This window comes from Calonectris borealis, chromosome 1 (genome assembly GCF_964195595.1).
Source record: "Calonectris borealis chromosome 1, bCalBor7.hap1.2, whole genome shotgun sequence".
Taxonomy (NCBI): domain Eukaryota; kingdom Metazoa; phylum Chordata; class Aves; order Procellariiformes; family Procellariidae; genus Calonectris; species Calonectris borealis.
The window spans coordinates 13,689,361-13,702,293 of NC_134312.1; the positions used below are offsets into that span (position 1 = coordinate 13,689,361).

Consider the following 12,933-nt stretch of genomic DNA (forward strand, 5'->3'; position numbering starts at 1 on the left):
GGATAGCCAAGGTTGGAAGGGATATCTGGAGACTGTGCAGTCCAACTTCCCCCACCCAACTAGAGCGGGTTGCTCAAGACCATATCCAGTCAAGTTTTGAGCAACTCCAAAGACAGACTCCACAAGCTCTTTGGGAAACCTGCCCTAGTGTTCAACCATCCATACGGTAAACTTCTTTTTTTTCTCTCCTTATTTTAGATGGAATTTCTTATAATTCAGTTTGTGCCCATTACCTCTGGTCACATCACTGGGCACTGCTGAAAAAAGTTCTTCTTACAGCCTCCCATCAGATGCTTATACACATTGATATGAGCCTTCTTTTCTCAAGGATAAATGCCAGTTCTCCTATGCCCACCTTTCATGTCACCAGACTTGCTCCAGTATGCCCATGTCTGTCTTGGACTCCAGATTTCACCAGCAATGAGCAGAGGGGAAGAACCACTCCCCTCAACCTGCTGGCAGTGCTCTTCCTAATCCTGTCCAGGAGGCTGCTGGCCTGCTTTGCCACAAAGGCACACTGATGGCTTATGGTCAACCTGTCATCCACCAGGACCCTCAAGTCCTCCTCTGTCGGGCTGCTGTCCAGCCAGTTGGGCCCCGGCCTGTGCTGGTGGACGGGGCTATTCCTCCCAGGTGCAGGGCTTTGCACGTCCCTGTGTTAACTTCATGAGTCCACTGAGTCGGCTCATTTCTACAGCCCCTCAAGGTCCCTCTCGCTGGCAGTGCAACCCTGTGGTGCAGCAACTGCTCCTTCCAGTTTTGTATCACCTGCAAACTTGCCGAGGGTGTGCTCTGTCCCATGATGTCGTCCATTAATGAAGATGTTGAACAGTATTGGCACAAGGTATCAATCTCTGGGTTACTCCAGTAGTGACTGTTTTCCAGCTGGACTTTGTGCACAGCAGTTAAGCCAGTTCTTGAACCACTTCACTGTCCATCAGTTTAGTTTGTCTTTCGTTAATTTGTCTATTAGGATGTTATGGGAGACAGATGTCCAGTGTCAAAAACCTTGCTAAAGTCAAGGTAAACAACACCCCAGCACTCCTCTCATTCTGTGAGCCAGTCATTTTGTTGTAGAATGCTATCAGGTATATGAGGTGTGATTTCTTCTTTGTAAATCAATACTAGCTACTCCCAATAACAATCTTGTCCTTCATGTTTGAAATGGCATCCCTCCCACGATGAAGATGAGGCTGACTGGCCTGCAGTTCCCCAGGTCCTGCTTCTTACCCTTCCAAATGACTGGACTGACATTTGCTTTCTTCCAGTCCTCAGGAACCTTTGCCAACTACCATGACCTTTCAAAGACAATCAAGCGTGGTCTTGCAATGATATTGGCCAGCTCCCACAGCACTTGTGAGTATATCCCATCAGGTCCCATGGGCTTGTCTCTATCTGTATGTCTAATATGTTCCTTAACCTGATCCTCCTCCACTGAAGGCAAGTCAGTCCTTGCTCCAGACATTCCTACTGTCTCCAGGACCTGACATTCCTGAAGGTAAATTGCACCAGTAAAGACAAGGGCAAAGAAAGCACTGAGTATCTCGGCCTTTTCTGTGTCCTTTGTCTCCAGGCCTTTTGCCCCATTCAGCAGACACCTTACATTTTCCCTAGTCTTTCTTCTGCTGTCCATATGCCTGTAGAAGTCCTTCTTGTTGCCCTTCACATCTCTTGCCAAATTCAACTCCAGATGGTCTTTAGCTTTAACTTCATCCTCTTCATGGTTGGTCAGTGTTTCTATGCTCCTTCTGAGGCACCTGACCCTGCTTCCACTTCTTTTATGTTCCCTTTTTATGTTTGAATTTTGAACACGAGAACTCCAAAGACACAATTTCTCATGACACATAATATTTGAGCAGAGGACATCCCTGCTCTTAAGCTGGTACTGATACACAGTACCACAACAAAGCTTAAAGATGTCATTTAATGTTGGAGGTGTTACCTTTCAGATGAACGAGAAGCCCCTGCCATCTTTAAACATCCACTCACATTTAAGAACAGAGGTATTAATTCCAGTCTCCTGGCATACATCAGTAGTTGTATGCCTGTTCACATTTCCCTGCAGCCTTCACCTTAAATTCCTACTAAAGCTCCAAAAAGGACCTGCACCTTACTTGGCCAGATAATAAACAACTTAAAAAAAAAAATCCACATCCTTAAAAAACAAAGCAACTTAAAAGCATATTTTGCGATGAAGATTTACAGAAATTTATACTAAGATATAGCATCAACCAGTAAAAGGTTTGGGATAAAAGGAATTTGTAGAGAAACAATACTAACCAGACATTCATCAAGCAAATAATTCAACATACCTCTTCCTTTTGAAAGGTGACTTTGGCATGTCAGCCACAGGGATCATCTGTTCTCCTGGACGTACCCACATAATGGGACCATCATCACTGTCTTTACGACTCTCTAATTTTAAACTAGAAAGTGTTCCCCATGGCAGTGTACACTAATGGGAAATACAAGCCACAATTTTGAAGTGAGTTACTTTAAAAACTTTTTAAAAGCAGCCTTTATGTGTCACGATGAAAACACTTACTAGACCACTCGATTATCTAAGCAAGCACCACATACTCTCACTTTATTGTAACAGTACCAGACAATATATTGTCCCCCTTCTCCCAACCCATTCCCTTCTGTCCTTACTTTTAAGAAGGGTGATTCTTCCAACATATCAAGGAATTCAGGGAAGTAATCCCCCACTTCCTCATCAACTGCTCCAACCAGGCTGATCTGTCTCATTGGGCCAGCTCTATACGTACCATGAGAGTATGTTCTTTTTACCTACAAGTAGAATATGACAGGTAAAAGTTATACCGAGTCCACTACCGCTCAAAGTCTACATTCAATAAACACCTTTAATCTCTATGCTTACGTTTTCTGATTTATTTGATTTCTGAAGTCCTACAGTCTTCGGTAGACTTAAGATTATTATGAAGTCAATTCTATGAACTCACCACCAAAGACAGAAGTTCTTTTAAAGATACATGACAACTTGCATTTTATTTATTTTAAAGTCTGAAGGCTAAGACTGAGTAACTATTTATTGCCTTTCAAGGAAGTAACATTCCAAAGTAGTAACTGTGAAAAGCTATTAATGTATGTTCTGCTCAGTAACTAGTAAATAAGGATTCTTACCTGGATTACTCAAGTCTAGCTGAACTTTTACCTTTTTCCTGTAACAGTTAGGCAGAACCCCGAGTTACAACTAATTAAATGCTAAATATTTCCTTTGCTAATCATCCTCTCTGGTACGGCCTCCGTGTGAGCACATTAACTGGAGCTAATTATCAGAGTGAAGACAAGGCTCGTAAAGAGTTAGTACAGGAAGAGAGAGTGTGACAGTTATTCCTTCATTTTTCTTGTGCTGTGCCAACATGTCTTGTGCTCTCTTAAAACTTTAAGGGCTGAACATTCACTCCTTGTGAAAAATCTTTTATTTTGAACTTGAACAGAAACACATATTGTTATAAGGTTTTTTTTCAATAATCTGATCTGTCGTGTAACATCAACAAAATACTTAGGCATGAGACTGATGAGGATCACTTCCCCTTAAGCTTCCGACCTCCTATTTAACAGGCTGAAAGACACAGTGGTATTATTAGATAAAATATGACCAGATCAGAAAAGAGGGAAGAGCAGACAGATTACTGCACAAACCAAGTAAGGTTCTTGCACTGCATCTCTAGACATTCTGCATCCAAAGCAAGACAAGAAAAAAAGGTGCAAGGAAAACAGTTAATGAAGTACTGCTTAACTATGGTCCTCACCCAAACAGACCATTAAAATTCCTAGTTATTATGGCAGTGCAGAGGAGAATTAGCAGCAGTTCCTGAAAACAGGGCTAAATCATACAAGATAGAACAATATTGTGCCCTTCTGAGAAGCTAGATGGATGTAAGCAGATGCATTCCAGAGGTGCAGAACCAAATACTCTTCTTCAAATCATCTCAGTCATCGCACACACCCAGAAAATGGAGGACTGACTAAAAGTAGGATTTTACGAAATGTCTGAGCTAATGTAACGGCAAGCCATCACAGCCATACTGAAAAGAGCAGTACTGCTAGACAGTAGTATTCCCCTATTCCCCAAATCCTTAGTCATACATTCCTGCAGCTTTTCTGCACTGACACCTGGTGATTTTGTGATAAAGCATCAGAAAACATTCATTCATTTCTGCTGAATCTGCATCAGCTCAGTCCTCAGCTGTATCTGCACTGGCCCAAAGCTTCAGGAGCTCACACAACTAAAGCACTGGGACAAGTTGGAATTGGTCTATCCAGTAAGCCAAAGCAGCCTAAAACCACTTTCTGAAGTTACAGATAGTCATAAATCTGTTACTCGCAGTTTATTGATAAACGTAACATGTAACAGGATGGTTCTTCCACTGGCATAAGTAGCTTAGTATTCCACCATTCCAGGCCAGGGTATTAAGCTGCTGTTTTCATCCACACTCCCGATTTAAAGGGAGCCATTCTTCTGCCTTTTTCCTCGCTTCCTTCTGCGACCGCTACCATTCACATAGCATATGATAAACTAGTTGTGGAACTACTCCAACTGAAAACTCTGTAACTTCCCCAAAAAACACTAACTGAAGTGAAATTAGGAGAGGCTGTGAAGCTTTCAGCTGATGAACTCACCCTTCTGGCTTACGTACCACTAGGTGTTGGCAGTGAAGCATAGAGTCAGCAAAGCATTTAAGTGCAACATAATCCTCACTTAAGGTGGACCAATTAAGAAATTTCTTATATATTCCGAAAAAGACCATGTCACTGAAAGTTAAAACTGAAAGATCAACTCAAGTTTTTTAAGCATTATTTGTCCATCCCAACTCACTCCTAGCTCTCCTGATCAATTATGTTCCACTCATTCACCAGGTAGAACAGATTCAAGATCCAGCTTGGGAGAGGTGAAACATGAAAAATAATGCTAAGATAACGTCAAAGTTACAAATGATGAACAGTTTCTTCTGGGACCATATTCAGAGTTGTATCATCGGAAATACACAGAATGAAACATTTGAGCCTTTAAGAACTCTCTGGTGGGTAAACCGCAGGCAGCTGCTAAGTACCTCACAGCTCCTTACTCACTCACCCGCGCCTCAATGGTGAGAGACATGAGAGAGAACAGGAAAAGCAATGAAACACATGGGTCGAGAGAAGGACAGTTTAATAAGTGAAGAAAAGAGGAAAGTGAAGGAAAGAGGAAAAAACACCAAGTGGTGTTTTTCACCACTCACCACCTCCCACGAGCGGATCGATGCCCAGCCAGTCTTAAGGAATAGCTACCTTGTGGACTAACACCCCCCCAACCCCCTCAGTTTTCTATTGCTGAGCATGATGTTATATGGCATGGAATATCCCTGCAGTCAATTTGGGTCAGCTGTCCCAGCCACATCCCCTCCCAACTTCTTGCCCACCCCAGCCTGCTCACCAGAGGGTCCAGAATGGGGAAAAAGAGAAAGTTTTGACGCTGTGCAAGTACTGCTCAGCAATAGCCAAAACACCAGTGTGTTCTCAACAGTTTTAGTCACAAATCCAAAACACAGCCCCATAATAGGCTGCTATGAAGAAAATTAACTCTAACCTATCCAGACCTAGTATAAACAGAAAATAAATCCATGCTGGTGATGAAAAGGAAAGATCTGCTCTCTCTTTTTCCCTTCTTTCCTGCTAGCATTAGGTCTTCCGAAGGTGGGCAGGGAGGCAGCTTAGGGAACTCATCTAAATTTAATCCACAAATTACCTGAAGTTTTTTTTTTTTCATTTATTTAGAAAATTATATAAGTAAGAACTAAATAAAGACATAGGCCATAAAGATTAATGCCTGGCCAGAAAGAACAAGAGGAAGTCTGGAAGAGGAGGCAGCTGTTGGCAGTGAAGATTGACTCCCATCTCATCTCTTCCATGGACTGGGTCATAGCACTCTAAACCCTAGACTCAGGTCAGGGCTTGCTATTTAAATGACACTATCTTAGACTAGGCTAAAGAATTAGAAAAACATATATAAAAAGGTGAGGTCATTCTTAGAGGGAAGAACTAGCTAGCAAACAAAATTAATTTTCGCATACTCCAAAATTAGACTGCTACTAAGTAATAGTGTGAAGACACCAAAAACCTTCTATTGATGTTTGACCAATGACAAAAGTAAAATTAATCCTCTTAAATCACAACAAAATAAATACAATCTATGGCATATTAGATAACAGCAACATTTTCCTTTCCTTTTACTGTCAGTATCCTTTGGCTGGTTTATTCACAGGAAGAGAAAAAGATTCCTCTATGTATTTCTAAACTCACAAAAACAATGCTGATGTACTAGAAGCAGTACTTTTTCATCAAACTCTATACATTAAATTATGCACTGACCACAAATCAAATATTACCTTTTATAAGGTAATCTTCCCCAATGTAACTTTACAGGTTACAGTGTGACTGTTTTTAGAATGTTACAAATTTTCTCAAATAAATAGCTGGAACAGTCTAAATCCAGAATAAAAGAAGGAATCAATGACATGCAGTTCTTCGACTATGTGGTCAACGTGATCAGAATCAATACACACACAGAAAAAATCACCAATTAAATGCAGTATAATACAATGGACAGGTAAAATAGATAGAAATATATAACTGAATAAATACGACATAGCCTAACTTCTTTCTTCTCATGTAGCTTAAGTTTGAAGTATGTCACCTAAAAACACACAAAAGGAGACTCTGTCATTCTCTTGCATCAAGATAACGGAAAATTATGACAGTAAAACCACCACTGAATTCAGAATTAGTAAAGCTTGAGAATTATCTGCTTCTGTGACTAGTATGGCATCAACTGATTTTTTAGTGTAACTTAACTTGCTTGGTTTTAAGTAAGAAGTTCCAAATAACGAATATTTTGGCATAAACATCTTGGTATCTAAAAGAATTTGAAGACTAAATCTGAATACGTGTACAGTACTGACAACAATATATTTGAGCATTATCATCCTACAAATAGAAAACACTTTAGACACTATATTTCAAAGATGTTTCCATTTGCTGTTTGAAAAAAGCACAAACTGGAAGGAACAGTCTATAGAAACCAAACATTTCAAGAGATTAATTTAAAAAATGTAAACTGGGGCAAGTTACAACTGAATTCCTATTTTTAATATAGTAAAGTGTTTTCCCCAGTTAAAGCTTTAACATGTTCCTGCAAGAATTTTAAAGGTTTAAATTTCTTTCAGTTTTTCAGCTTTAAAACTAGGAGGTCTGGAAAAGCAGTCCTCATAGAACAAAAAAAATCCAAATCCACTGAACCCAAAATAATTTCAAGAAACCCACAAAGAAAGCCCCACCAAAGACCAACAAAAACCAACAAAAACATTAAATCACCATAAAAATATGCTGGGACATCAGAGGGCATAGTGGGTTTCCATTTCACTACACAAGTGCGCAAGCAATGCACTTACACATTCGTACCTTAGAACTGAAAACATCCAGCTTCACATTCACTGTTACTCCTCTAGATCCGTTATCTCAAACGCTATAGTCATGAAGAGGCAACGTACCATTCCTTCTTATTTGGTACATTTTGAAAGCCAAAAGGCTTTGTTCCTTGCCAATTCTTTTCAAGTCCTTGAAAGCTGACATCTATTTTCAGTTCCAAATGGGAACTAATACTGAAGCATCAAAATTTCACTGAACAAGTATTCATCAAAATTGCTCCGAGTTAAAAATACTTGCAAATCTACTTGGCTACTTTTTACTTTTGAACCACATGTAGTTCATACCAGGTGTTTTATTTTTTGGTTTTTAAGTCAGGGTTTTGGTATCAGAATAAGATGCTTTGACAGTTCAAAGGTGATCCACTACCATTAAAGCTTTAATTTTAACAAATATACTATTTACCAATTGAAAGTTTCTGGAAATGCAATCCCAAGTATTTTTACTGTATAAGAGTTCCACATGTGTTCTTTTACCACTGCAGTTTGTGTATCACTTCACATGTTTCACCTTGCAGCTGAAATCCTCAAATAATATGATGGATGGACAGACATTTTTAAAAGCAAGATGACCTATTATTCTGAACTCCAGTGACACAAAAACAATGAAGCAGTCGATAAAGAATTAAAAAAAAAAAATTAAGAATAGCATCAATTAGATACCTTCATGGAAAATGATCTTGTGAAAGCAAAGTAGCTATTATGCTTTTGTAACTGAGGAAGATCTATGACAAGGTTTAGTCTCAGATCCTGTCCAAGCTGCCAATACAAACCTCTAGGGTTTTGTTTAGGTTTGTTTTTTCTTAATACAGATATGTGACCAAAAAGAGCAACATACAACTGTCATTTCATACTTATTGGCTGAAACTGTCAAGAAGCAATCTGGAAAGGTAATTATTTTCTAAGTGGAAAACAAATGAGCATGTGTTGCAGATTTCTAATGTCATTCCATGTGAACTGATTCTTTGTTCAATGTTACTCAATAAATGAAAAATTTTTTTGCTTGGAAGACAATAAGCTTCCATCTTCCATAAAAAAAGTCTCTTACACATAGTCTTACGGATTATTTGATAAAAAAAGAACAGGGCAATATGTATGCTTTAACAGAGCTAAAATTCAATTTTTCATCATCCGTGGGGGTGTGGGGGGGGAAGGCTATACTTTGGGGAACTTGCGTAACAGCAAGCAGTTGCTAAAAAACGTTAAAACTTTTTAATAACTAACCAAACATTCAAAGAGCTTAAAAGCAAGGAACAAATTCTATTGAAAACAAAATTCTACTGAAACACAAGAGACACATAATTCCAATATAAAGAATTCTTTCTGGAACACAGGAAAATAACATAATATATGGAAATAGATACTGTACAAATCTTTAATGATAAGAAAATGAAACACAAAACCCAACTATTTTAGATTTTCTTTAAAGAAAAATATTTTCAGCAATTCCCTTCAAATACTAGAAGAATGAATACTTTCAAGCAAGCAGGATTTCACAAATTCAAAAAGGAGTAAACAGCAAAAACCTCTCTACAAAAGATAAACTTTTAACTGATAAACAAGGAAGACAGCAAAGACAAGATAATATATAAAAGGGCTAAAAGAAAACTGGAATGAAAAGCTCCATGTCCAGAACTTTAAAAAGTGAAGACAACCACCCATCTGGAAAGTCACAAAACAAACATGAACTATCATTACTATTGCAATTCTTTCTCTAAAATACTTACGTTATTCTCTATGCTATCTGAATATCCAGCGTCCACCAGAGTTAACATAGGCAACATGGGATAAGTTACTTCAGATTGGGAAAAAAAAAACACAATAAAAATTATTTCTCTGAAGATGCAAACTGCCTGCAGTTATGGAATGGGACTAACTGTGTACTCCCACACTCATCCTTGAGTTACCTCTTGCATAGTAAACTAATATAATTTGTTAACTCAGCAACAGAACCAATCACTCTCTGCTGGATGAACAAAACGAACTGACTCACCAGTTTGAGAAGCACCACAGCTTGGCACAAGAAAATGTAACTGGGAGGAAAGAAGCAAGGAGGACATTCTCTTTCAGCAGCAACAGGTGCTAGATTGGCTCTGACAATTTGTCTAACTGCACACTGAGCAGTGTAAAATACAAGTGACTTTTCCTAAACTGAATAGGCTTAATGATGAGTATCCTCACATACCCTACAGTACAAAGGCAATAAGCTAAAAAGAAACAAAGCTTTAATAAATGAATGAAAACTCAAAACACAAAACAGATCCTTCAAAGCTGGAAGAGAATAAACATACCATCTTAAGGAAACGGACATCAAAAGAAGCAAGACATAAAAGAGTCAGCGAACATTTACCCTAGTTTCAGTTTCCAGAAAAAAGTTAGCTAAATACTCCTGTCTTAACAATAGAAAATAAGATGATAAAAGCTAATAAATATGAACATGTCAAAAAAAAAACAAACAATCAAGCAAAACTAACCTTTCTTTCTATGACAGGATAGGCTTTTTCAGAGGAACAGTACACACCATGACATTTGCGTTATGTTCTCAAAACTGCTACAGAAACATGGTCTAGTAACAACAAACAGTGGGCAGTTTTCATTTGTTCACATAACTATTTATATGGACAATTTTGTGGCACACAGCAAGGATCTTTCCTTTGAACACAATGCATGCTTATAAAACCTGCAGGTAACACAAAGCTGCAAGCCTACTACAGGTCTTTGATAAACTGGAGAAGGGATCTGAATACACAGGATATAATTCAATTTGAATAAAAGCAAAGAACTACACACAGATACCTATAATTAAGGGCATAAACATGAAAAGGGGAGTGACTCACTTAGCAGGAGCTGCTGCTACAGCACATCACAAACTGCTCTGAAAAAGGCAGGAATAGATAACAAGGAGCATAATTTGCAAGACACTGGAAGCAAGCTTCTCATATTCCTTGACAACAATACACCAAGCAGACACTTTCCATTTCCAGTACTGTATTTTAAGAAAAATAAGGATGACTGAAGAGAGCATAAGGGGGCAGCAGTAAGACCAATAAGGATATAATGTGTAACGGTAACTGAAATAACCGCAATAACTACACCTAGGGAGGGGACAAAAGGAGCTGTTAAGCAATCTTCAAATACAGAGAACACTGAAAGAAAAGCATAAACTGTTTGCTTTGTCCACTAAAGATGAGCCTAAAAGGACTGGCAGGAGGATTAAGATAAGAGGACAAATAAGAAAAAAGATTTTTCAACAGATTTCTTTGGGAAGTGTGGAATCACCTGGAGATCTCCAGCAAACACATCAGACCAACATTTGTCAGATATGGCTTAAAAATAGTCAATCTTGTCTTGAAGCACAAGAATTGTTGGGTATTGCTCAACATTTCAGTTCAACTGTACTAAGAAGTTGCCTCTGGGACAAGACTGAAGCACAGTAAAATCAATCCACTAAGCATTGTTATAGTTAAACATGAAGTGTGCGCTTTGGGGTTTCAGCAAGGCAATAAAAATTTACACTTGCCCAGCATGAGGACACAGCAATGGATTCAAAATATTAGAGGCATTTGCCTCAACAGCACTAACCAGCTTAACCGAAGTGATGTAAGCTGCAAGTAGGTGACAAAAACTCATTATTTACATTCTTTGAAATCCTCCTAAGAGCCTGACAAGTAAGATTCACAGCTATCAGGTAAGTGCTGCAGCTGTTGCCACTTCCATCCCTGATGGAGCCCAGGGATGTACCTATAGCAGTCAGTTTTCCACCACCTGAAAGAGTGACTTAGTGGCTACAAGGATACCCAGACTAATTCCATTTTGCCCAATTATAGAAACAGTCTGACTAAGCCTTACAGACAGTTCACAGGAACAGAGCTGTTCCACTAACCTAAAAAATTTTAAGAATTAAGGAGTACTTAAACATAGGCCCAAGCTAGGTGATTAAAAACTCCCCAATTCCTCTCCCCCCAAAATTTAAAAGCTAATTCTGATGGGACAGAACCAGTTCCAACACAAACTCCTCTCTCCTGTGTCTGCTCTATTGCCAGAAGCATCTACCCACTTCTAATCTCCTACCAAGTGAAACTATATTACTTCTGTCTGACACAGGTGTATTGGGAAGCTGAGAGTTGTTCATTTTCAACTCTACAATCGCGAAAATTAAGTAAGTTACTCAAGAGATGCAGACTTTCCAGGTTGACTTAGGAGGACTCCAACAGTTTTGATCTTGCCAACAGAATTTACTGTAGAATCTGCCTCTTACCACAGAGCTCAGTGACTTGAAAATATGCATTACTTAAACCCAAAAAAACCTCATCTGCCGCAAAACAGGAGGTGGAAGATTATTGAATAGTACTGAAAGAATCAACTTGAGAAATAAAAACTCTGATAAAATACTCCATAATACTTTCCATTTCAGACTTAGCTCATCCCTCCTTTTTACCATTTTTTAATACTTTTTTAGATATTTTTAAATATTTAGTTTGTCAGACTGATTGCATGTGCTACAAGGAGTTCTCAAAAACAATCAAAGAACCTCATGTAGTAAAGTGAGCCTCATTTCAGTGTTTAAGTTAAAATTAGCAAAGCAATACCCGACTTTCTTAAGGATAAAGAAGGTTGAGATAGATATTCAAAGCAGACTTGATAAAACTAAATTCCTACATCAGAAAACGACTCACCTCTCAACTGAGACTATTCAACAACTGCTAGACATTGCTCAGGCAGCTCTGGACAACAGGGAACATAGTGACACAGAGCTATTGCAATGTAGGAACAGAAAACTACATTTAAAATTTCATTGAAATATACTGCAACAGCACACTAGAATCCCTTTAAGATTCACAAAGAACTCAATGAGGAGACAGGAGGATATTACCAATCTGCACAAAATGTAACAAGTTATGCAATCATTTAGTACCTTTTATAAAGGCAGGTAGAGGCAGAAAACTGAAAAATAGAGGTAACTGGAAGTAACGAATCAGAAATTTACACACAAAAAAAATACAGCTGAAGGTTAAAACCACAAAATTCACAACTCTCAGGTTCAAAAAGGTCCTGTCATATCCCTGGAGGATGAGCACTCTGACACAGTATCACTATGACTACTAGACTCTCATACTCCTTCCTAGACATCTTTGATACTGGCCCCCATCAGAAAGGAGAATAATAAGCTAACAAAACCTCTCAAATGTAGCAGATCACCTGAGTAAGACAAAATAAGCAGCCAGAATAAGACAAAAAATAATGAAATAATACGGAAAAATAAAATCAATAGCTAGGCAACCAAGATACTGACTTAAATATTCCAGGAAACAGTGATGCTGCGCAGAAGACGACATGAGTAAGTCTGGTGTACACCTGTATACATTATCTATACACACTACACCCTTTATGTTAGCAAAAATACAAGGAGCCAAGTGTTTTCTGTCAAGCAACCAAACTCTTGACA

General features: G+C 38.6%; 1 protein-coding gene across 3 annotated transcripts in view; it reads right to left on the bottom strand.

The window, feature by feature from the left end:
• RSBN1L (round spermatid basic protein 1 like) overlaps positions 1 to 12,933 on the bottom strand; it is a 57,517-nt gene that overhangs the window by 13,838 nt on the left and 30,746 nt on the right. For all 3 annotated transcript variants that reach the window (XM_075144582.1, XM_075144590.1, XM_075144575.1), the window contains 2 exons: positions 2,653 to 2,790; positions 2,313 to 2,455 (listed from right to left, as the gene is read on the bottom strand). In XM_075144582.1, the coding sequence (XP_075000683.1) occupies positions 2,313 to 2,455; positions 2,653 to 2,790 (281 nt within the window). The remainder of the gene's footprint in view (positions 1 to 2,312; positions 2,456 to 2,652; positions 2,791 to 12,933) is intronic.